Genomic DNA, 23,751 nt, shown 5'->3' with positions numbered 1-23,751 from the left:
CTAATAGCTAAAGGCCAGTTTCTGACTCTTTATCGTTTACGGGTCTATCCTTTGTTGAGCGCAGCCTTTTCCTTTAGAAGCGCGTTATATTCCTCCTCCGCAGCTTTATAGTCCATTTGGTATGGGGATCGTGCTTTCACTCTTTTTTTTTGCTGAACCAGTCCATTAATTGTAGTTCTTCCGTCTTTATTCTTCCCAAGCCCCTCATCTGTATTCCATCCCATGTTTAGAAGGATTGTGTATCCAATACTCTTCTTAAGACTTGTTGATACGCTGGCTAGAAGCAGGCCCTCGCGCTCTCTTTTTCTTTCCTGGCTTCTTCTTATAAATTTCATATAGATTGGCTCTTGTCTTCCCATTGAAAATTATTTTACCATGGCATATGGACTATTAAGAAGCTCAGACGAAATAACAGGAAATACAGAACAGCGCATAAGTCGAGAAAGGGAGGCCGAGAGAATGCTGGCCCAGAGCGAGCGGGTCATTATAATTCCGCTCGTTGGCATGGATAAGCTGGAAATGGCAGTTGGGTCTTTTGGCCCCTTCTTTCCTATGGCACCAGTCAGTGTTCCTCTGTACGTGGCGCTCTTCCTCAAGCACTCTCTTCTATGCACAATACAGCCACCAGAGTGGCTTGGGGTGCGGTATCTACAGAGGGCGGTGGAGCGCGAGGAGATATCTGTAGAGGAGTTCTCGCATATTAGCATGTACATATTTGAGAATGCTGAGGTGTGTCTAGAAAGCTGCGACATAACAGAAAGCGTTGGAGAGATAAAAATGCTTATCAAACAGCTTAAAGAGATCCGGCTGAAAAAGCTTCTGAAAGGAATCGAGTTTATAGATACTTCAGTAATTGGAATGAACAACCTTACATTCTATGAGTTTAGAAAGATAAAAGAATACCTAATACCGCATATATCAATGCAAAAGCTTCTGTCAAAAGGCAGATAGGGCTAACTAACGTGCTTTCATTGTGTGCTACAGTTGTTTTCTGTATTCTAGTTGTATGCATATGCTTTTCTTGAAAAATCTTCAAGAGGATACGAATGCATCTTTTTTAATACTTTTAATTGCTAGAGGCAGAGTTTGCCTATGTGTTGTTTACAATATGTGCTAATTTCTTAGCTAGCTTTAGAACAAAGAAAGAGAAAGACAATCAAGGCATATAAAAGAAAAAGACAGAAAGTATATTTTCTATACTAGAAATGTACATGCATACTGGTATGCTAATAGTGGCCTTTATTAGAAGATTCTTCTCCATATATCCTAATTGTACGTATAAATACTAACTATTTATTGGCTGCATGATGGTTTGCTATATTTTGTCTGGAAAATGTATTCTATGGATTATTATGAGCACACAGGTATTCAATCAGGTTATAGCACTAAGCGGAGATTTTACAAATATATACAAAATAAATAACGATTATATATGAAAGATACCAGGTTCTTTATGGTAAAGAGACGCTAGTTCTTAGATTTGCAGGCTAAGCAGCGTGTATATCAGAGTATTTAATATATATTTACAGTAGCTATATATAGCAGGCATTCTCTATATATATTCAGGTTATATTACTTAGAAAATGCTGACTCTAGTATGCGATTGAAAAATAAGTATGCATGCCTATAGAGTCTCGCTGCATAAAACATTCAAGATGCAAGGTTGCATATAAAAGCTTATATAATTAGGATAGATATATAATACATGGAGAGTTTTATGTTAGATGGGGATATGAACTGAATTTAAACGCCAATGCACCTCTAAAAAGATCAAAAAGACTATAGCGGCCATACTATTATTCTCTTTCATACGTGCTAGGCAAGTGGTCTAATACACATACACTGTTTAGAAAAGAAATAAATAATTAAGTAAACATGATGAAAATGTACAGTTGTTATTATTTCTATGCATGCAATTCTCACTGTATCTATCATATTGGTATTCAGTGAATTCAGCTTTGGCTTTACCTCTCGGATGTATCTGGCTCATAGTCTGAAAATGATAAATTTGCAAAGAAGGAAGACGCCTCCGGGCGGCCTGTGAAAACAGTTTTGGGTTTTTTCTTTCCAAAGAGGGTACTAAAGTCTTTCTTGTCCTTTGAATCGCTTTCAGTGTCAGACGACTCCTTCAGCTTCTTTATTTCTCTCGCCTGTGCCTGCTTTGCCATTTCCTTTTTTATATCCACCAGCTCGCCCTTTCCCTTTCTTTTTGCCGGCTGCTTTGCAGCTGCCTTAGGCACCTTTTCTTTTGAAAGAGCTCTTGGTGTAGGAATACTTCGGGTGGCTGCTTCTTTCTCTTTGGTAAGAATTTCCTTTTTTGGAGCATTTTCCTTCATACGAACCGCATCATCACTTTCATCTTCCTTTTCTTGAGCCTCAACTGAATTTGCTTTCTTATCATCGGCGTGCTCATTTGCTGCACTCTTTGCCTTACTTCTGCCTGCGGAAGATCTTGGGCTCTCAATGCTTTCTGCTTGCACGGGTGAGCTTGTCTTTGGAAGATTGACCATGGTGTACTCCATCTGCTTGGAAAATAGAGACTCTAATCTTTGTATTGTGCTCTGCAGTATTTCTATTGTCTTGGACTTTTCCTCAACTTTTGCCTTACTTATTTCACTTTCTATTTTCAGTCTATTTATCTCTTCACTAATTGACGCGGTGCACTCCGGTGTGGTTTTGATCCTTTCTTCCAGCTCTGATACTTTTCTTTTTAAATTCCGCTCCTTTTCGTACGTCTCCTCCTCTCTTTTCTCCTTCAGCCTTTTTACCTCTTTCAGAGTCTGCTCAAACTGGGATATTTCCTGTTCTTTCTCTTGAATTTCTTTCTCTCGCTTGCTTAGCTCGGCCTGGGCTTCCGCTATTTCCTTGGAAAGGGCCTCTGCCCGATCAATTTCTCGCCTCTTACTTTCAACTTCCTGTTTCAACTCAGCCTCCTTCTGCGCAACCACCTTTTCTTTTTCTTTTAGATCTTGAATCAGCTGCTTTTCTTTCGATTTGATTTGGGCTATTTCCTCCTTTCGCTTCTGCTCTTCCTCGGTCTCCTGCGACATTCTCTCCTTGAATACCTCTAGCGTATTCTGCAGATCCTGCAGCTGCTTTTCCATTTCTTTCTTGGATTTAAGTGTTTCTTTCAGCTGTTTTTCTTTCTCTTCTGTTTCCTTCTTTCTTGCATGCACTTCGTTTTCTGCCTCTTTTCTAGCTTCCTTCTCCTGCTCCAGGTGCTCTATCTCGCTCTTTAGAATCTGCTTGTCCTTTTCAATCGTCTCCTGCTCTATAATCAGAAGCCGAATTATTTCGTTGTTGATTTTGCTTTCTATTTCGTTATACCTTCTCTCCTGCTCGGCAGTTTTCTTAAAAAGCTCTTCGTATACCTGTTGGGTATCCTGGTCCTCAATAAACTCACATGTATCCATATGTTTTCTGCAAAAATAATATTATTTTGTAAATGTGGGCACCAATTGACCCAAGCAGTCCAAACGCAGATTCATGCGTAGAGTGTGTAGTCGGAACATACCCCATAACGGATAAAGACTTCCCATACGACATCTCTTCAGTGCGCTTTCAGTATAGCTACCGAAAAGACACAGTCAGCATTTTAGATATAAACAGCAGGGCAATTGAATTGAATGTGTCAGTGGGGTACATACGGGTGCGGAATAAAATGACATACCAGGAGTATGCAGACATGGTCTTCCAGCAGATAGAAAGCGTGCTATCCGGCAAGCCCGTTGTAGAAATAGAGATGAAGCCAAAGGAGCAGAAAGCTGTGCACCTAGACATAGCCAGCACCCCTATTAAGGAAGGAAACTACATTTCATTTAAGTATATAGCAAAACACGTGCAGGCATTTAAAATTAATAAAGCAGTTCTCTCTGTATTCTGCAAGCGGTGCAATACTTTAAATATAAAGACAGTGGGAGGAGATGATATGGACATAAAGAAGAATACAAAGACCAGGTTTAACTGCATTAAATGCACTGGCCTTCTGACAATTGACAGCTCCTTTCATTTGATTGTGCCAGAAGGCGAAAATAGAAATAATATCATGCGGCTTGAGTGCTCAGGTCTATATAACGCGTCCATACGCTCGCTTGCAATAAATTGTATTTGCAGCGAATGCAGTGCAGTGTCTCTTCTGGATCTAAACAAAAAACACCAGTGCTCTTGCGGGTGCATGCTAGAGGTGATGCAGGATAGATCAAACCCGTTTATGGAAGTTATACACCAGAATCTCACATCTCGCAGTATGCCTGCAAAGGGGGACGTTCCTGCTCTTTTGAAAACTGGAGGAACCTGCGAGCACTACAAGAAATCTAGTAGAATATTCATATTTCCATGCTGCAACACAAGATATGCTTGCGATGTGTGCCATAATAAGCACGAGTCGCATGCTGCAGAGAGAGCTTCACGGATGATATGCGGAAAGTGCGGTGTTGAAGGGCCTGTTAGCCCTGTCTGTGGGAGCAGCATATGTAAAGCCTCTCTTACCGGCAAAGCATCTTCATTTTGGGAGGGAGGCAAAGGATCCCGTAATAAGGTAACAATGTCCAGAAAGGATTCAAAGAAATACTCAAAATAAGTATTTCCAGCACACCATTGAGTCCTTTGAAAGGATGCCTTCTGTATGGAGCACCTGCACACTATGCATGGCTTTCTGCAAAGTAAATAAACTACTCTGTGGTCGATTTATGATGTACTGCAGTATTCTACGTAGCTATTTTTTATTTTATTGCATGAAGAATACCCTCAGTGATGCAGTAGGCTTTGGGCTATATAAAGATATTTGAGAGATTCTTATATTTCATATACACATAGACTGGGTAGCATGAGTTTATCTTGATGCGTTTGCACAGCCTACCCTAATCTCTGTCCATAGATAGGATCGAGTTTTGCCTAAATATTCTTTGCAGATGCATCTGCACATATACATTTCTCCATAGAGTACTTGCATTATACTATAGCATGGAATACTAAATGGCTATGGCTAGACAAAAGCCTCAAACATGCAAAATCCAAAACAGCTCCAAACTGTAGCCCGCAACTACTCAAGACACAAACCAAACACATGGGTCAGAATAAGAAAACAGCTTCTAAATATACAGATGCAGTAGAAATAAGAATGCATATATATCTATTGTTCTCTATTTATTAAACGCATACTTTCATAAGTGACATACATACGCACAATGCCTTTACGCAGCCTTGCCGTTTTTACTTAGATACTCCTCTTAAATCATCTATTTCTATATTCAAAGAGTTTTGTCTTCTATGTATATGTGCAATTACCTATATACTTACCAGTTTTTTGCCATGCTATTTTTTATTCGCATAAACTCTTTTTCTATGCTATACGAGCAGTGTATCTTTATGTTTCGGTACCTACAAAACTTTTCCATAAATAGAATAAAATATAAGCTGTACTCATCTTCTATACTCCAAGAGATAAAAAGATGCTGGTATTCGTTCTGATTTATCAACTCTGTGCACACGCTAACTAAGAAGGCATTGTCAAGAAACTCTTTTGGTACATCGCTTAAGGTGCATACATGCAACTCTTCTGTATTTACAGTGATCAATCCATCGGTTGATCGCCTTAAGAGAACTTTCTTTCCAAGAGCATCTTCAATTTGGCCAATAAAATGCTCTTTGTGTGTAAACAACAATTTGTGAGGCCTCTCCATGTAAAACTTTTTTATGTAACTTTATTTATTCGATTTATCTTTACAGTATTTCCTCTGCCTCCTTCTCTTGAAACAGAATCTTTTTTGATGTGGTTGGAACTGGAATAATTTTGCTCATTCTTCCTGGAAGCGGGGACAGCACGTATTTTATAGATGGCGATTCCTCTGCCACCCTTTCGCTTTTTGGTGTTGTCGTTGGCTTGAGCGTGAGATTCTTAAGTATCGATGGTAGAAGAATATTATATGTCTTTACAACCAGATTCTTAATCACCTCCTCTATTGTAATGCGCAGTCTTCGGTTCTCTTCTATGTAAAACGGGCGAATAAACCCAAGTGTTCTATATATCTCATGTATCTTTTGAATAGGCAAGTACTTTTTGTGTACCTTGAGAGCTATGTATGTGAACCCAATGATAAGAACTTCAGCCGAGAAGTCCTTAAAGTATCCAAGCAGCTGTTCTTTCTGCAGAAAAATCTGTAGTATGTTTACTGTGTATATTTCCACTTTTTTTGAAATGTTTGCTTGCTTCATAAATTTGTTGATTAGCGCATGCATAATCAGCACAAACTTTCTATCTATAACTCGCTTTTCATAGTCTTCACTGCTATCCGGGCCTAGCGTCATGCCATCCTTTCTGCCACCTTCTGTCTCTACCAAAAAGTCTATGTCGCACATGGCAATAGGCTGCGGGTTATTGAAGAATCGCTCTTTGTAGTACAGATTTAGGAAGTATGCCATTTCATAGGTTCTGTAGTAGCTCTCTGCAATGACGTTCTTTTTCATTCGCATAAACATTTTGAACACCGGCTGCAGAACTTGGTACGAAAATCTGTCTTTGAAAAAAGAGTATCGGTTGCGCACCTCCTCATTTGTCAGCGCACGGACGAGTATCTTGTATTGAGCATACTCAATCTGCGAAAAGTTGTTCATTTTTTTTAATTTGACAATTTCAGACAAGATCTCCTCTAAGTCCAAATAGAACTCCTTGGGCACAGAGAGCTCTGGAACTAAAGCAAATGAAAAGGCCTTTGGAATATTTTCTGTGACAGGCCAGAATAGCTCGCTTGTGCGCAAGTTTAGAATACCATTTTCTCTTTCTGTAATGGGCTCCTTCCGAGCCATTGCTCTTTGTATCCGCCTCTGTATGGTTAGTAGACCTATTATATGCAGAGACGTAATGTAAAACATTTTTATATTTAAACTTGGACTTATCTTCAATACACCCTCAAAGAACTCATTAAATGGTTCTGTTACATGAAGATCATCGTATATCATTGTGTTGTTCTTGGTTGAATACATTTCCAGCCATGCGTATCTCTTCTTCTCATCCATCACTCTTTTGTTTGTTTACAATAATATTTATATTAGCATTCATATTGCTCATATATGTCAAATAGTAAAGTTTAATTAAGCCATATTTGGAAAGAGCCTCGCCCAATTTGTCGAATGAAATATTAATTTATACACTTGCGGCAAGTTCCAAAATGGGTAATGCTGCTTTTACGCACTAGCATAATATTTATTTCAAATATCTATCAAAAAGATGCTTCTATAAAATAGCTGCTGTTAAGTATAGAAACACTTGCTTGGTTGTATATGTATATATAAACTGCGCGCAAGAATAGGTTAAACACGCCGCTTTACATTGCACGCCTCAGCCAAAGATAATACTGCTGCAATGCATTATATGCTTTATGTGCACAAACCCAGAATAGGAGCAGCCTTTTTGCTTCTTTTATTGTGTTATGCAACAGGCTTGGGATAGAAACAAGTGTAGCTTTGTGGCAAGAAAATTGCTCTTCTACGCATGCAAAGTAATATTCACTTTGGCTATAATCTCATGCCATATATGGCATTGGCAACAATATAGTAGTAATATTGTTTATTAACGCGGTAATTAATTTGTTTGTTTGTTTGTTTTGATAATAGTGCTAAATTAAATTAAAACCAAACTATTTAATTGGATGGATTTTGGAATATAACCCGAAATAACTCGAAATAATGGGCTCTTTTGGGAAGCTAATTCACTTCCTGACTACTCTGTACACACCCCGAATTCTTAAGGAAACCTCCATGGTATAGAACTTAATGTTATAATAATCTGCTTTATTAAATTCTTGAAACAAGTGCTTTAATATTACTATAATGTTACCAATAGAATATTATTGCTACTCTTTATGCCACTTCTTTTATAGCTTTCCTGTATCTTGAATCATACATGATTGAGGATAAGCATTGGGGTTGTTTTATCTAAATCTCCGTGTTAACCACTTTATTTAAATTATGGGGTCAATAGCATTGTAGTTTGAAAAGTCTGTAAACCTGCTTTACTACAAAATAATGTAAAGTGTTCATGTTTTGTAGTTAAAAACTTTCTGAAGACTTTAGAACAATATTACTACCATTTATATCACTCAAAGAATCTATTGCTATACTCAGAGGATCTATAAAAGCAGGGCGTGCGGAAAGCACTGCTTGAGTGCTTACAAAAATTGTTGATAAGAATCTCTATAAGTATATATTTACCTCCATGGATTTTGCACTGTTACAATAATAGGGCACCCAGCCAAAGAGATATATTTATAAATATTTATTAATTTGACCTGCTAATATCAGTCTTTTCTATTTATAAAATTATAGAATAGATGCCATTCTAAAAGTACAAGGCTTATTCAAGACCAAATAGGTGGCTGCAGTACAAAATCAAACAGCAAGGACCAAGACTGTGCTGACGTATATTTGAGAAGCCATCTACGCTTTTTCGTGCTTCTAATCTGCAGGGTGCTATGTAGTTAATATTAATTGCCATATGAACATGTAGAATATAGGAAAAGAGCTATAAACCATATAATTCTATATAGATACTTCTTGAAAGCATAGTGTATTCTAAGATAAACGAGTTTTGCCACAGTCTTTTAGTCTATATATTTAGCAAGAAATATTGCATCCATAAATGAATATGCATCCTTTACATAAACTTCTTTATATTCTTAGAAGCTATATATCTTAGCCCCCAATGGCGCAATTGCTTTATTATAACTTTTCACTTATAATGACATAAAAGAGCCTCTATTAGAAAGTTCCAAAAAATAAAGAAGTATTAAAATTAGCATGAGTAGAATAAGCGCATTTCATAAATATGCAACCATAATCCAAATAAAGACACATGCAATTAAATTAAAGAAGCACAAAGCATCAAAACAAACTATACGAAGAGCTGCTGCGAGAAATATTCTTAAAGCTAAAACGAATGTGCTCTACGTTTAAGAAAATTCCTTTTGTCTAGATATTCTATCTGATGCATGCAGATTCTATATATACTACATAATGACATTGTACAGAAGAAAGTCCTCTGGAGTGCATGCATATACCTCCATCTACCATATAACTATGCGCCTCTCAGAAATAAAATATTAATATAACCTAAAATGAAAATAGAAACAATATCTCTATAAAGAGACTAATTAAATAAGCTTTAATTTGTGGGAGTCCTTCGTAAAACGCGCATATTATAAATAGCCTAAGAGCCTTCGTACGCCACTTAATATCTCTTATATTGCAGCCCAATATTAAACTCTAGCCCAAATAAGCGCGTGTATACTTTATTCTATATTCCAAGAGAAAGGTATCTTTTGTACCATTAAACTTTTAACAACATGGAGCTTCATTAAATTATATGGCACGTCTTGCACAATTGGCACTTCTTGCCTTGGGCATCTTAAACAAGATTGACTTCCCCAAGAACATATTCCTTGCTTGGAAACGTGTCCTCTATTGACAGCACGTCCAATTCCAGCACAGCACAATACTCCCCTACCACCTCTGACAAGGAAGGAGTTGTTCGACCCATGTCCCCATTAATAAACTCTTTTATGTATGTGCCAGATGATGCTTTAAGTTCAATAGATATAACTGTAGTATCTTCATCTTGCGCGCTCTCTATAGATACTCTGCATTTATGAATAACCTTATCCCGCACCATGTTAGCCCGCCTCTGCAAAACACGAATAGGCGTTCTTTGGCTCAGCTTTAAGCACGTATCCTTTAAAACAAACTCCCTCCTGCCCACGTTTTTTACAATAGTAGCATCCTCTTTCCAATATGTGGAAAGCAGCTGGCTTATAACCATTGCTTGGGGCGCCAGGCATCGCACACGCACTCCATACACCTTGCAGTGCACTTCCTCAATTGCCTTCAAGTCCTTCATCGAAGCAGCGCCTTCTACTAAACGCGTTTCTAATATTTCCACATCTCTGCTCATCTTGTACTTTATGTTATGTGGCTTGTATTCTACAGTGTATTCCTCAGCCTCTTTTCCGCTCTCAGTCATAACAGTGCACAGTGCTCCCACTTTTCTAGGAAGGTTTCTTGATGGATTTTCTATTCTGCAGATGAATGGCCTTCCATTCCCCAGCATGCATACATCATAGTCTTCTCGCCCTCCTGAGATAAAAATAGCTTTATTACTGCCAAAATACTCTTTTAATGGATCAATCCAGTCAGAAACAGCTGGCATTCTTTCTTCTGGCTGCTCTGCAGAAGCACTCACTGCATTCTGTGCAGTGCTTGTTTTGTCTCTATTCGCATCCATGTAAACGCTTTGCTTTTCTGTCTCTTCAGCATTTATCACCTGGATGACTTGAAGACCATTGAGCTCAGCAGCTGCTTTTTCCATTTTCTTTCGCTTTCTCCTGCTAGGAAGGCCCTCCCCAAATACCATTGGGGTGTTGGATATTCCTCGTTTATTTTTTCGGTACCTACCAGATACATATATGGAGTCGTTCACGAGCTTCACCGACACAGTCTCTTTCTTAATAACTATCTCAGCCATTGTCCCAAATTCGCTGCTTGTGTGCCGTCCATATTTGGCCACAAGATTCTCCTTTAGGTACTCCTTCAGCGTCTGCGTGCTGGACACCTCGGTCTCTGCGGTATCCTGTATGGATATTTGAAGATTGTCAAATGTTTCCTTTATTTTCGATGCGTCTGTAATGGCAGTAATGATTTCATTTAGAATTTCTTCTGGAATTTTCCTTTTCATTTAAATTTTAGTTCGGAATGGCTTAAATTACCAAAATGATTTAACAATTAAAATTAAAAATATTTAAAGAGTTTTTTTTTAGTTTTACTATGGCGAGATTCCTTAGAAGAGTAGTTGGTGCTACAGCTATGAGTGTTTTGGGAATGACAAACCTCACTAAGCTAATGGCAGCGGAGACTGCAAGTGCAAAGAGTAATCTTGTGCTGGGAATAGACTTGGGTACAACCAACTCTGTTATCTCAGTGTTTGATAAAGCAAAGAAAACTGTGGAAACAATACAAATAGATGGAAAAGTGAGCATGCCTTCTTTTATAAAGATGGATGTAAAGAATGAGAGTGAGCTTTCTAAAAGTGTTATTGAGCAAATGGATATAATTCGAAAGGAGGATACCAAGGGAGACCATTACTACTACAATGGTATGTGGATTAAGAGTGCTTTCAAAGGACTCATTACTCCTATTGTTGGATGGCCAGCAATTGAAAAAATGAAAAATGAGAAGAGCTCTGTAAGAAACTATATATACAGATTCAAGCCACTTCTTGCAAGAAGCTTAGCAGAGTCCAAGGATGTGGACGTAATCCAGACCACCAGCAAGAACGTGAAGTACGGAATTGCGCAGAAGTATGACATGGGAATCAGCAGCCAAGTGCTTGCTATTACCATTACAGACAATGCAGGAAAGGAGATCGCTTGGATTACCCCAAAGGGTTTGAGCACTCTTATTCTGGAAGAGCTTCGTCTGAAGTTTGAAGCCCAGTGGTATAAGAGACCCTCAGAGAGATCACCAGAAGAGAAGGCCGAGGCTGCAGTAAAGAAGACCTGTGTTATTACAGTGCCCGCATACTTTAACATTGACCAGAAGGACCAAACAAGAGATGCAGCAGCATACTCGTTGTTGAACATCCACGAGGACGGTATTATTAACGAGCCAACAAGTGCAGCTATTGCATATGCATACACATGTGCTAGAGCAAAGAAGCTTTCAGACATGGAGGAGAAGAACTTCCTGGTCTTTGACTTTGGAGGAGGTACTCTGGATATCTCATATCTGAATCTGGGCGCAGACAGCGATGTGCTTATTGTGGATGGGCACGTAGGAAACAACTTCCTGGGAGGAGAGAACATCAACGATCTTATTTACGCAGAGTTTGAAAGACAGCTCAAGAGTAAGTACAACATAGACTCCAGCAACTTCCCTATTAACACATCCCTTCGTATGAGATACCTTGTTGAGGAGATGAAGATAAATCTCTGCAACCAGCAGAATGCTGTAGATGACAAAATCAGAAAGGATCTTATTAGAAACAACAGCAAAGGACCTGCAGACTACAGCAAGACCAATGAGATTGTGAAAGGAAACCTTGTAATTGAGCTTTCAGACGGAAAGCAAATCGACTGCGAGCTAGAGCTCTCAGCAAACAAGCTGGAGGAGCTTTGCGACCCAATCTACAGAGAGATAAAGAAGCTTCTTGACCACAACGTTGGGCCCCACCCTGGAAAAGACGAGGCAGAAGGTCTGATTCAGAAGCTCAAGACTGTAAACTCAAAAGATGAGGTCAAGCACGTGCTTTACGTAGGAGGATCCAGCAGACTGTTCGGTATAAGAAGACTTCTTATGAGCGAGTTCACTGAGGCCAACCACTGCTTTGATCTTGACCCCGACACATGTGTCTCAGTTGGTGCAGCATACTATGCAGCATCCCTTGAAAACATGATTGATGAGGATAACTTTGTTGCTCTGATTGACGCCATTCCTATGAACATGGGAATCAAGCTAGACCAAGACATGTTTGATATTATGGCAGAAGCTGGAACACAGGTGCCAAATATCTTTGAGAAGTACTTCACTACAACCTCTGATGCACAGAAGTCTGTGCGGATTGTTGTGGGGCAGACACACTCTACTACTAAGAGATTCAGTAACACAAAGGTCATTGGCACCTTTGATCTGAACATGCCAAACAATGAGCTCCCTAGAGGAAAGAAGAAGATCAAGGTCACCTTTGACTTTGGAAGCTCTGGGCACATGGTTGTTAAGGCCACTGAAGTTGCAGAAGACGGAACTGACCTTGCAAACGGAAACTCCATTCCAATAACAAAGGAAAAGACAAGACTTACCGACAAAGAGATTGAGGAGCTTAACAGCAAGTATGAGAAAACAAAGGAAACAGAAGCTAAATGGATTGAGAAGTGCGACAAAGTCAAGGAAATTGAGGAAGCCGTTCTCAGATTCAGAGAAGAGTCTGCTATGCTACCAGACACCCATCCTAAGAAGAAGGTGCTTGGTGACCTCTATAAAGAAGCCAGTTTCTGGGTCGAAATGGAAGTTAAGAACAAGAATGATGTTGGTGATGAAGAGATGATTCAGAAGATACAAGAGAAACTCGCAGATCTCGCATCCGCTTATGCAGCACTTGGAGAAGGACAAGAGGCAGCACCAAAGCCAGAATCACAGAAGGCTCCCGAAGCAGAAGCAGAAGAGTTCATCCCCAAGGAAGACCTTTAATCATACCATCTTATTTTATCTTTAATAAAATGATTTGATATTTAACTCTTTATTATCTATTTGTTTTTATCTGATATGCTCTGTTACAATAAGAACTTAGAAAGATCTGGCATGAGCTGATTTTCCTTTGCACAAGGATTTGGATGGGCTTCTTACCCGCAGCTCTTTAAATTAAAGCATCTTTATTGAATTTTCATGCTCTACTGCTAGTTTTCGCGGCTATTTATTATCCTATTAAAGAGACCCGTATATATTAAGAAAGAAGGTTTGTTTTTTAATCATATAGCATCACACTAGTATTATTTTTTTACTATTTGGGGAATTAAATGAAAAAATTTAAATAATCAAATATACAAAATGCAGTACCAAACATCACATGTATTTAAACAAACATATAACTACCACTCAGCACCACGCGTAGTGCAGCCAGTTTTAGCTATTCCAGTTTCATCTACCATAGTTGAAGGAAATAACTCATTGGGGACAGTAGAGTTACATATAGAAGATGCATATAGTGTACTTGTTGCATTTGTAGTAATTGTACTGTTTATTGCAATTGTACTGGCTGTAAAAAATCATTCCTCTATAAGAGTAAACAGCAGAAGATCAAATATAGAAGGAGCAAGAGCTAGCGGTGAGACTTTACCTAGATACAGCCATGAAGTAAAAGCAACTCGATTAGATCGTTCAAAAAAGACTGTTAAATTTGCAGAAAATGTGTCCTATGATGCACCTCCTGCATATACAGAAAAAGACTCATTTGCTTCTTCCCCTGCACCATCAGCTCCTTCCATAGAACTAGACAGCACTATTCCTACAGCTCCTCCTATGGAGTTCTGGTCTTTAGATACAAACTCAAGCCTAAATGGCGAATTGCGTGATGAGTCTTTCTTTTATACAGAAAAAGCAGGATATTTGTCTACTCCATTTGACAGATTTTAATTTTACACATGCGAATAGTCTTTAGAAAAGCTATAGAAGTAGTAAAAAATGCAGAAATCCTGATATTTAGAGTTATTGCCTAATATGTGTCTTAGAAAATATCAAAATGCATGCTGTCAAGCAGTTTTAGTAGATTAATACTAATAGAATTAATAGTAAAAGCACTATAAAAACACTTTTATTTATTATGCTAACTAGCTTAATATTTGCAGCTTCTCTTTAATTAGTATGCACTGTGTGACCTGTTTGTTATTCGTAACTGTTATCCTTGCACAGCCACTTGGGGTTAGCCAAGAATATGTGCATGCACCTATGCATATCATCTATTCATTCTCTTGTGGAATTTCTTTCTCTAAAACACACTAGATTTGCATAAATGTGTTATATTTTCTTTTTATAATACCAACTAGTTATATACCATTTAGTATAAGTATACACACAATTCCACAATTTAAAAGCCCTAAAGCCCCAAAGCTATAGAAAGCATATCTCCCATCTTTTATTTGAATATATCACTTATTTCATCCTTTTCCGAGCTGCTCTCTATGTCGTGTACAATATATGATGTAGCCTGCACTGCGTCTGTATAATTAAGTTTTTTACTTGTACTGTACAATTGAGCCATAATAGCCATAAGGCCTATGCTAAGCGCAAGGTTGTGCCCCTGGGCAATGTTGCTGCTTAGAGAAACATAAGCAGTCATGCACTTGTCCTGTATGTCAGAGAGTAGCAGGTCTTTTATCTTTTTTGTACCATCTGTGCTTAGATATTTTTTAATTAGCCGACTTACGTGCACTGTGTGTTTGTAGTAAAGAGTGCACCGGTGTGCATTCTTTGACTTATATATGACCTTTTGGAGTGTTTTAAACTCTTGTACAAATACTTCCATTAGTTTTATTCCAGAAAAATAAAGTGTGCAGAAAAAGAGTCTCATTTTAAATATTAAGAATAAATCCATATATTGAAGCATAAACTCATTTTGCAGCATAAACATTACTTCTTGACCCTGCAAACCTCTACTATAATCATGACAGAATCTATATGTCTCTTAAGTTGGCTGCTTCTCTTGCTTTAGCAGAAAATTTAAGTTCCATGTAGAATGTGTTTCTTTAGAAGTTATTTAAATAAGCATAACATTTAAACTGGTTGGCGATTCATTTCCAATGTTTTAAGACATAAACACTTTATATGAGTATATATCTAAGAGATATCGGTATAAATAACATTAAAGATGCCTTTTGTTATTATTTTTGTTGGTTTTCCTTACCTTTAGGTCAAGAAGCCTCTCTCTTGATCAGCAATGTAGTTAGATGTTGGACATTGCCTCTCGGGCTTTGGTTGAAAGACAACACACTAGAAGGGGCTCTACTTGTTTATATGTCGAATAATAGTAACCTATGTTTGTGTGATACCTGATGGCACACTACGATCTGTTGTGGAGACATTGTTTGTTGTGTAAACAAGCATTAATCAATTTCCACTTTACAAACCATATAGACAATGAGAAATAAATTATATCCAAGTTTAGTAGGATCAAGTCTAATATTTGAAGAGAAAAACTCAGCTACAAGCAGAGCCCCTTATAGCGTGTTGGACTATAGCTAAAATCTAGAAGGAAACAACCAACATGAATCTATATTGCTGAACCAAGAAGAGAGTTACATGCCCTCAAGGTAGTGGAAGCCAACAGTATATGCATGCTGGCTTGTTATGATAATGCGGCTCTCACAAGTATAATACAGCAGCACTCTGATTTCTGACTCTACACACCCATTTGAAGATCTTCATGCGTTTGAAGAGTGGAAATGCCTCTATATATTCATCCATGCACTGTCTCTTCTACAGGAAGATGGTTCTTTAAATATGTGCGTTTTTCCGATTTTCCAAGATCTTTCCATAATAAAAGTAAATAAACACCACTTTCTAAAAAATGTATACGTGAAGAATAATTTAAATAAAATTATTTAAAAATAATTTAGAGAGAAGCCTTTATTGTAAATGAGCAGAAAAACCTCTCTGGCTAGAAAAGTATCTAATCCAATGCACCACATGAAGGGATAAAAAATCATCACTAAAAGTAAAAAAGAGCATTTAAATATTTGTAAGCGCTTCAATGATCGGACCAATCTTGTTAGTGTCATTTTCATCTTCACATAGCTGATCCTTTAGAACATTCAGCATTTGAATTGCCTTTCTGAACATAGAAGGAGCTTCAAAATAATAAATACAGCTCCATGAAATAAGCTTGGTTTCTCGAATAGAATTTAAGTTTCTTCTAATCAGCTCTATATTTGGGCTTTCCATAAGACAAAGATATGCTGCCCATATGAAGTGTACAATGCTTACTATCTCATCTTCCTTTCTGTGGTGTTTTTCAACCATAAAATCATGAATTATGTCAGAATATTTCATAGTTCCATCTTTGAATATATGTTGACAGATCTTTCTGCTCATTGAAGAGTCTAATAATATATTAGAACATACACCATGTTGTGTGTAAAGATTGTCTATATAGGATTTAATCCACCTTATGAAAACATTCATATCACAATCTATTATATAATTAAGGAAGAAACAGGCAAACAAATTATAACCTACAAGGTCGTGGCAGGCTTTTTCCAATTTTATATTTGGATAGTTGAGATTACTACTACCTGTTTTACTAAGCATGTCTACAAAAATAATTGGAGGAAGAATCTGTAGTTGAGTATACAAATTGTCTAATTCAGTGCTTCCTACTATGTTGGAGGTGAAGCGAACAATGGGATGGGCTGGTAATAGATTTTGATTTATAGTGTATATGATAGAGCATGTAACTAAATCTTTCTTGAAGTAAATGTCATTGATTTTCTTTATCAAAAGAAGTCTATTGATGTCTGTGAAATTGTTTTCGATGGTCTTGCGTATCTGTCTCTTTATAAACTCTTTGTTATTATCCTCAGACACATCCATCTTTCGCACTTCATAGCTCACATATGTAGCGAATAGACTTTCAACAAACGAGGCTCCATTCTTACAACTGGCTGCTATTTCATTCATTTTCTCCATTCTGGCATCCTCAGAATTCATAGCAGTAGGCTTTAGATTAATAGAACTGTGCTCTTTGGTTATATCTAAATCTATTGCGTTCTTAATTTCACCGTGTTCAAATATGATAGTGGCCTTTCCAGATATGTCATATCTTCCATTTTTATACTTAGCACTTTTAATATCAGAAAACATTATTTCTACATCTTCTATCTTGGAAAGGCGTTTAAGTAGTGCCTTTGTGTACTCTTTAATACCGGTCAATAGTTCATTTTTCAATTCACCCTTTTTCTCCTTTAATATCTCTGAAAAGCCAAGTATTTTGTTTTTTTCTTCTCTAGAGGCATTTACTACTTCAGCAATAACCATGAGCATGTTTATAAGACCACAGTCTAACTCGTTTCTTTTTCTGCAGTATGCAATGCTAGGCTCGTCTAAGCACGCAACAACTGTGCACCAGTTCTTCTGTAATTCAGCCTTTGTTGTGTCAAATGGCTGGCTCTCTGGAGAAAAGAATTCTTCAAGCTCTTTAGAGACATTCCCCATGTGGTCTGTTCGATAAATTTTCCCTGCTGGATCATATGCCAGGCAGCAGAAGAGAGAAAGAATCATGCACTCTACGCAGTTGCTGTAGTTTTTCAAATGATCAGTAGAAAAGGTGTTTGTTTTTCGGTTGTACCTAGGAACAGATGTATATCTAGGAATCTGCGCGCTGTTAGCAAATGGGAAGGCCGGGTTTGTATTTAAAATCTCTTGAGTTTTCTTCATTAGAGCCATGCAGTCTATGTTTGCTGCGGTTCCAGCACGCTTAAATAGTCTGTCATACACACAGTCACCTTTACTTGGTGTTTCTGTCTTTGGTGCATATTTTTCTGTCATAGTGTGCACAGTCCGAATAAACTCTGTTGCACGCTGTGCACTGTCTATGAACCCGAATATGTACGACTGGATCAGGAACTTAGGACTGTCTAAGAACTTTCCAGACATAACTTCCTCTTTCGTGCACTTATCCATCATTAAGCTAAGTACTTCATGATTGGTTGCATTCTCCTGGAAAAAGTTGATCATTTGTTTAACTTTCTTCTGTTGGAATGTTTGTACTTTGTCTTCCACAAGGTTTAGCCATGGAATTTCCATAGGCACTTCAAGGTATATTTCGTCTTTTTTGTTTGGTTCATATACCACTAGTACCTTGTTGCTAACGTCAATAGGAATATCCACCCCTTCTGAGAAAAGAAGCAGCATAGCTAGAATCTGCAATGCATGCTTTTCTACTTTTTCTGCTCGAAGGAACTGAATAAATGACTGGTTTCCTTGTGTTTCTATGTTTATGTCTCCAGTGGGAGATGGAAACAGCTCAATCAGATGGGTGTGGTACTGCTTAGAAAACACATCTACTTTACTGTTTGTTGGGTATGCCATGTCCATCTGTTCATTTCGATTGTATTTATATACTTCATAATTGACAGACATGTCTTCATCTTTTGTTAAAAGGTAATGTGTCTTAATCTGTGGGGAAAAGAATCTTTTGTTGTACATGCACTCCATCTTCTGGTAGATGTATCCCCGGAGGAAGTTAAGAGGACCATCCGGATTGATCACTACTTGAGAAGCATCTGTTGCAATTTCAAACTGCAGAGTAGTCTCTACTTCGCTTATTGATAAATCTGCTCTATGAGTGCTCATTAGTAGAACACTGATTAAGGCAACTACCTTGATCCAAATAATAGAAAAACGCGTTTTCATTAAATAAAATAAATCTCTTTCAATATATAGTAACGGATAAACACAGAGGTAGTTGTAAGGCATTTCTATTGACAATTTGAATTATATGTGTTGATCAATGATTTTCACTGAATATTTATATAGTCGGAATGTATACATGTTTAACATATTAGTGCATCTAAAGATTGGTGGTATTTCACTTCGGGGCAACTATTGTCTAAAATAAAGTGAACTAAGCTGAAGTGTTAAACTTGGTTTTTCTATCCAACATAATTTATTTATTTTAGCTTTTATTTATAAGCCTTCTCTAATGTATACTATACCTAGAAAGAAGTTTCTGACAGCCTATTTATTGATCTCATCTATATATGATTGGTTTTTCATCTTAGATAGGATAAAATGTTAAGCATTAAAGTTGCAAGACGGCTTAGTATAAACAAAAAACCTCTTGTTGCGCGCAGTCTAGCGGCTAAAGCCTGAATTAAATAGCCAGCAACCATCTACATTTCTGATTGGGGAAACTACTGCATGCATTGGCATTTTCTAGTGAAAGCAGTACTCTAAATTTCAAATAATATGCTAGTAAAGAGATAAGTTATTGATGGGGGATCATTTTTATTGCCAATTAATATAAGTTCTGTGCTGTCAGGATGCACCTTCTAAAATGGACCTTTTATTGAACATTTCTTCCTAGTTTTCTTGTTTAAAATATATTTTATATTAAGATCTGGTGCTGTGGAATATATAGTTAAAATTAAGATGTTTTATGGTCTAACCTGTATGTTTCTGTAGTATATTTTTTTTACTTTCCATATATATGTAAAAATAAACTCTTCTGTATTTCGTGTGTAAATATTAGATAGAAGGCTTATTTCCTCTAAAAAAAGACGAAAGCACAGGAAAATCAAAAAAGCTGCACAATTCAAAGACCCAGCCGGGCGCTGACACCACACAGAAGAGCTTAATACACAAAACAGGCTATGTATGCCCAGCACATAGAGAACACAACCAGAGTGCCACATCAGCAATACTATAGGTTATACCAAAGGAAGAATACACGTATAGCAGCATGTAAATACATTCATGTAAGAACACTATAAATAGCACACTCTTGCTCTACAGTCAGCTTACAGACATAGCAGAGAAGTGATTGTGCTGTATTGCAATACTGCAGGTCATTCAGGATGTTTATGCATGGTGCAGCACAGTAGCATCATCACAACACACACTCTACTCTGTAGTAGTAAAGTATACAGGTAGAGGACAGAAGTAGAAAGTAGTGCGCAGAAATAAAATAAAAAGGAGTAAATGCATGTGTCTTTATTGTTTTTTGTGTTGTTAATATACATGTAGAGACAGTTCATTTAGAGGAGTTTAATAGGAGCTTAGAATATTCAGGCCTGTCTGCGGGGTTGTTTTATCTGTTTTGTGCAGGCAGGATGGGCTTATGTGTGTGCCAGGAATACTATGCAATGAGTTTAAAGTGCTTCTTGCTAGGCCCAGGTTTCAGTGCGGCCCGTGATGAGTTTAACTTACCTTGATGAGTTTAAGTCGTCCGAAGAGTTTAAAAGCATCTTGATGAGTTTAACTTACCTTGATGAATTTAAGTTTTCCGAAGAGCTTAAGTTGTCTCGATGAAGTTAAAGGCACCTCGATGAGCTTAAGGTATCTGCCTGTGCGCGAGTGCACACAGAGGAGAACTAGCAAGTGATTCCTGTGTTTCCTTTGGAATATTTTTACAGATTTATGCTCTATTTATACTTATATTTTGGAAAATAGACCTTAATTTGCCCGTTCTGGATGCTCCCAATATCCCCCAAAGAGCGCATATACTTTTTAATATACAAGAAGACCCGCTCTAAAATGAATATAGACCGGTCTATGGGGGCGAGAGCCCCAATATGTCCGAGTAAGGGTAAATTGCGCAGGAATTGCGCAGCCTGGCTGTGTGACTCACACACAGAGGGTATAGCGAAGAGCACAGATGCTATACTGTGACATGCAGTATATAAGCAGTGGATATAAACAGACTGGCTGGTTTAAATACCTCACACTGCACTACTAGCCAGAGTAAAGACAGAGTTGAGAGATGTGGGTGCACTCTTTTTGTTGCTCTCTTTATGGCATGTGCAAGTTATAGAGAGTAGGGCCCTTTCATAAATCAATCTGCAGTCTCTGCCTCTCGGACACAGCTACCCTTCTAGGAGCTCTGCCCTGCACACACATATGCAGAGTGTCTCTTTCCTCGCTGCAGTATGGATGCGCACGCCCTTTCTGGCCAGGAGACCCATCTCAAAAAAAACACCTGAGAAAATATTTTTTGCAGGGGCGCTCAGCAGGGCAAAACACGGGAATTTTGGGGAAAATGCCCCCTTCCTTCGGTTTGCAGGGGCAAAAAAGTGCGGAGAGGGAAATTGCTGACGAAAAAGGAAAAAAATAAAATGCGGTCTATAAATACGCGAAAACTCTGTCTTTTATTCGCAGTGCGAGAGACTTCTCAGCCACAGACGCATAACAGTCGGGTATGTAGAAACACTCAGTGCGGCGGGTCAGTGCGGATGTAAAGCACCACTAGCGGGCATTTGGGCTGGCAGGGAAGTGGTGTGGGGGCCAGTAGGCCGAGGCCCCCTTATATATTAATCTCTTCATTGGCACAAGAACCTTGGGCAGGGCTGGCATATAGGTATATAATACTTAGAAAAGAACAAGAATATTGTTAAGAAGAAAGAAGGTGCTGTGTGTAGGATTCTTGTAGTATAAAAGAGGGAGTTAGTGGGTTTGTATGTGTTAAACTCTGGGTGTGCTTGTATTTGGAGAGCAATAGAACAATAGAAGACTTTCTGTATTGCTAATTACAAGAAAAATAGGTACCACTGCTATAGACAATTGACAGAGTTTTTAATGCAATAGACTTTATTAATCACTTAAATTAGATTCACGAAGTATACGTGCACCTGGAATATGCAGAAGCAGCTTTTTAGTTCTGTTTCTTGCTTATCTTGCGCGTGTTATCAGAAAGCCATGCAAGACCTTCCTTGTGATCAAGTAGCTCTGGCTCTAGCATTTCTTTAATCCATATAGACTGCGCATTGATATAATCTATCTCATCTGCTGTGAGAAGCTCGGGGTTGATTAAGTCCATGTGCAATGGCACAGGCGTAATATTTTGTATACGCAAAAATCCAGCCTTTTTGTTATACTTTTTCACTATTCCTAGGTTTTCATGGCGTATTCCATATTTTCCTTCTTTGTATATACCTGGCTCAATAGTTATATTCATGCCTGGAACGGCTTTTATCTGTGACGCAGTGTCCATTGTCTGTGGGCCCTCATGCACATTAAGACCGAAGCCAACACCATGACCTGTGCTATGCCCATAGTCAAGGCCTTCCTTCCAGACGTGCTTTCTTACTATTGGGGATAGAGCGCCAAGAGATGTTTTTTCTGGGAAAGGTGTGTTTTCCAGATCAATATGGGATTTAATAAGTGTGGTATAATCTCTTCTTTGCTCCTCGGTTGGTTGTCCAAAGCAGACAGTTCTGGTTATGTCTGTTGTCCCCATGGTATACTGGGAGCCGCAGTCAATCAAAAAAAGGCTTTCAGTACCGATCTTTGTTGTATTGTCAACTGGAGAGTAGTGAATACAAGCTCCGTTTTCTCCATAGCCTGAAATAGTGTCAAAGCTGGGAACAATAAACTCCGAGTCGCTAGACTTTAACTCTAGCAACATATCAGCAGCTTCTAACTCTCCTACATGCTCTCCATCAGATAGTCTTTTTTTGATCTCTCCAAACAGCATGCACAGATACTTAGCATCTCTTTTGTTTGCTTCTTTAAAACCATTTATCTCATTTTCTGTTTTAATTGCCTTTAAATTAAGTATTCCCTTGAAGTCGCATACTTTGTTATCATCAACAATCGAACACACGATATGATAGTTTGTATTTGTAGACACTCCAATTCTCAGCCCACTTAATTCTTTGATATAGTTATCGAATTCACTGTATGGCATTACTAAAATGTTTGGAATTTCACTAGTTAGACTAGCATCTGTAAAAAGAATCGCTGTAGAATCAGTCACAATTAAAAAAGAGTAAAACAGCCTAGACATAGGTATGTCAGTTCCTCTTAAATTCGTGGCCCAGGCAATCTCGTCCATATCTGAAATGATTATCATATCCAAAGGCGGCATGAAAGAATACATCTCCTTATTGCTCTCCATTTCTTTTCGAATTTTCTGTAGCTTTACATTAACAGACTCTTGGTGTTTCATGACCTCAAGATTTCCTGACTCAATCTTTGGGCGCAAAGTCCATAGGCTTTCAAGCAGATCAGACTCTATAATCTCAATATCCGCATGCTTGTGCAGGGTTTTAAAGTTTCTATTGTACTGTGCTTGTGTTATATTCCGAGGATTGACTCCAACCACAGCATTACAGGTAAGCAGTCTCTCCGATATGGAAGGGTCAATTCCTATCCGAGAAAGCTCCACTTTATTCGATAGCTGCTTTTTTGCTTGTATAAAATAGCGAGCATCTGTGTACAAATACACAGTGTTTGGAAGAACAAGAAGAGTTGCATTAGAGCCTGTAAATCCTGTAAGCCAGGCAATGTGCTCGTAATGCGGGTGTACGTACTCGTTCAAATGGGGATCGCTTCTGTATAAAATGCACCCTTCCAGGTCATTATCTTTAAGAACCTGTCTTAGCTTTGAAATTCTCTCTTCTTTTGGGATTTCGTATTCTGAAAAGTATTCTTTTCCTAATTCTTCCTTTTTTTCTGTCTCTTCATGTGCACTCGAATACATCTGAATGAAAATAATTAGAA

The 23,751-nt window shown here is 38.1% G+C and overlaps 12 protein-coding genes across 12 annotated transcripts; 4 read left to right on the top strand and 8 right to left on the bottom strand.

Annotated features, from left to right (window-relative positions):
• Positions 1–44: 44 nt before the first annotated feature.
• On the bottom strand, positions 45–359 carry NESG_00956 (uncharacterized protein; the record flags this gene model as incomplete). The annotated part of the gene is made up of 1 exon (XM_053048595.1): positions 45–359. The coding sequence occupies one exon, from the start codon at positions 357–359 to the stop codon at positions 45–47; it is 315 nt and encodes a 104-aa protein (XP_052905355.1).
• A 16-nt stretch (positions 360–375) lies between these two features.
• On the top strand, positions 376–951 carry NESG_00955 (uncharacterized protein; the record flags this gene model as incomplete). The annotated part of the gene is made up of 1 exon (XM_053048594.1): positions 376–951. One exon carries the CDS (start codon positions 376–378, stop codon positions 949–951), a length of 576 nt encoding a protein of 191 aa, XP_052905354.1.
• Positions 952–1,964: 1,013 nt separating this feature from the next.
• NESG_00954 (uncharacterized protein) lies at positions 1,965–3,413 on the bottom strand (the record flags this gene model as incomplete). Its single annotated transcript, XM_053048593.1, has 1 exon — positions 1,965–3,413. The coding sequence occupies one exon, from the start codon at positions 3,411–3,413 to the stop codon at positions 1,965–1,967; it is 1,449 nt and encodes a 482-aa protein (XP_052905353.1).
• Positions 3,414–3,445: 32 nt separating this feature from the next.
• Positions 3,446–4,579, top strand: NESG_00953 (uncharacterized protein; the record flags this gene model as incomplete). The annotated part of the gene is made up of 1 exon (XM_053048592.1): positions 3,446–4,579. One exon carries the CDS (start codon positions 3,446–3,448, stop codon positions 4,577–4,579), a length of 1,134 nt encoding a protein of 377 aa, XP_052905352.1.
• A 715-nt stretch (positions 4,580–5,294) lies between these two features.
• Positions 5,295–5,681, bottom strand: NESG_00952 (uncharacterized protein; the record flags this gene model as incomplete). The annotated part of the gene is made up of 1 exon (XM_053048591.1): positions 5,295–5,681. One exon carries the CDS (start codon positions 5,679–5,681, stop codon positions 5,295–5,297), a length of 387 nt encoding a protein of 128 aa, XP_052905351.1.
• A 40-nt stretch (positions 5,682–5,721) lies between these two features.
• NESG_00951 (uncharacterized protein) lies at positions 5,722–7,014 on the bottom strand (the record flags this gene model as incomplete). Its single annotated transcript, XM_053048590.1, has 1 exon — positions 5,722–7,014. One exon carries the CDS (start codon positions 7,012–7,014, stop codon positions 5,722–5,724), a length of 1,293 nt encoding a protein of 430 aa, XP_052905350.1.
• Positions 7,015–9,400: 2,386 nt separating this feature from the next.
• NESG_00950 (uncharacterized protein) lies at positions 9,401–10,723 on the bottom strand (the record flags this gene model as incomplete). Its single annotated transcript, XM_053048589.1, has 1 exon — positions 9,401–10,723. The coding sequence occupies one exon, from the start codon at positions 10,721–10,723 to the stop codon at positions 9,401–9,403; it is 1,323 nt and encodes a 440-aa protein (XP_052905349.1).
• An 89-nt stretch (positions 10,724–10,812) lies between these two features.
• On the top strand, positions 10,813–13,230 carry NESG_00949 (uncharacterized protein; the record flags this gene model as incomplete). The annotated part of the gene is made up of 1 exon (XM_053048588.1): positions 10,813–13,230. The coding sequence occupies one exon, from the start codon at positions 10,813–10,815 to the stop codon at positions 13,228–13,230; it is 2,418 nt and encodes an 805-aa protein (XP_052905348.1).
• A 357-nt stretch (positions 13,231–13,587) lies between these two features.
• Positions 13,588–14,172, top strand: NESG_00948 (uncharacterized protein; the record flags this gene model as incomplete). The annotated part of the gene is made up of 1 exon (XM_053048587.1): positions 13,588–14,172. The coding sequence occupies one exon, from the start codon at positions 13,588–13,590 to the stop codon at positions 14,170–14,172; it is 585 nt and encodes a 194-aa protein (XP_052905347.1).
• Positions 14,173–14,671: 499 nt separating this feature from the next.
• Positions 14,672–15,061, bottom strand: NESG_00947 (uncharacterized protein; the record flags this gene model as incomplete). The annotated part of the gene is made up of 1 exon (XM_053048586.1): positions 14,672–15,061. The coding sequence occupies one exon, from the start codon at positions 15,059–15,061 to the stop codon at positions 14,672–14,674; it is 390 nt and encodes a 129-aa protein (XP_052905346.1).
• Positions 15,062–16,263: 1,202 nt separating this feature from the next.
• Positions 16,264–18,945, bottom strand: NESG_00946 (uncharacterized protein; the record flags this gene model as incomplete). Its single annotated transcript, XM_053048585.1, has 1 exon — positions 16,264–18,945. The coding sequence occupies one exon, from the start codon at positions 18,943–18,945 to the stop codon at positions 16,264–16,266; it is 2,682 nt and encodes an 893-aa protein (XP_052905345.1).
• Positions 18,946–21,901: 2,956 nt separating this feature from the next.
• On the bottom strand, positions 21,902–23,731 carry NESG_00945 (uncharacterized protein; the record flags this gene model as incomplete). Its single annotated transcript, XM_053048584.1, has 1 exon — positions 21,902–23,731. The coding sequence occupies one exon, from the start codon at positions 23,729–23,731 to the stop codon at positions 21,902–21,904; it is 1,830 nt and encodes a 609-aa protein (XP_052905344.1).
• Between the last annotated feature and the right edge of the window lie 20 nt (positions 23,732–23,751).

This window comes from Nematocida ausubeli (genome assembly GCF_000738915.1).
Source record: "Nematocida ausubeli strain ERTm6 chromosome Unknown supercont2.2, whole genome shotgun sequence".
NCBI classification, from domain to species: Eukaryota; Fungi; Microsporidia; genus Nematocida; species Nematocida ausubeli.
Note: the sequence above shows the minus strand (reverse complement) of the source record. Positions and strands in the feature narration are given on the sequence as shown.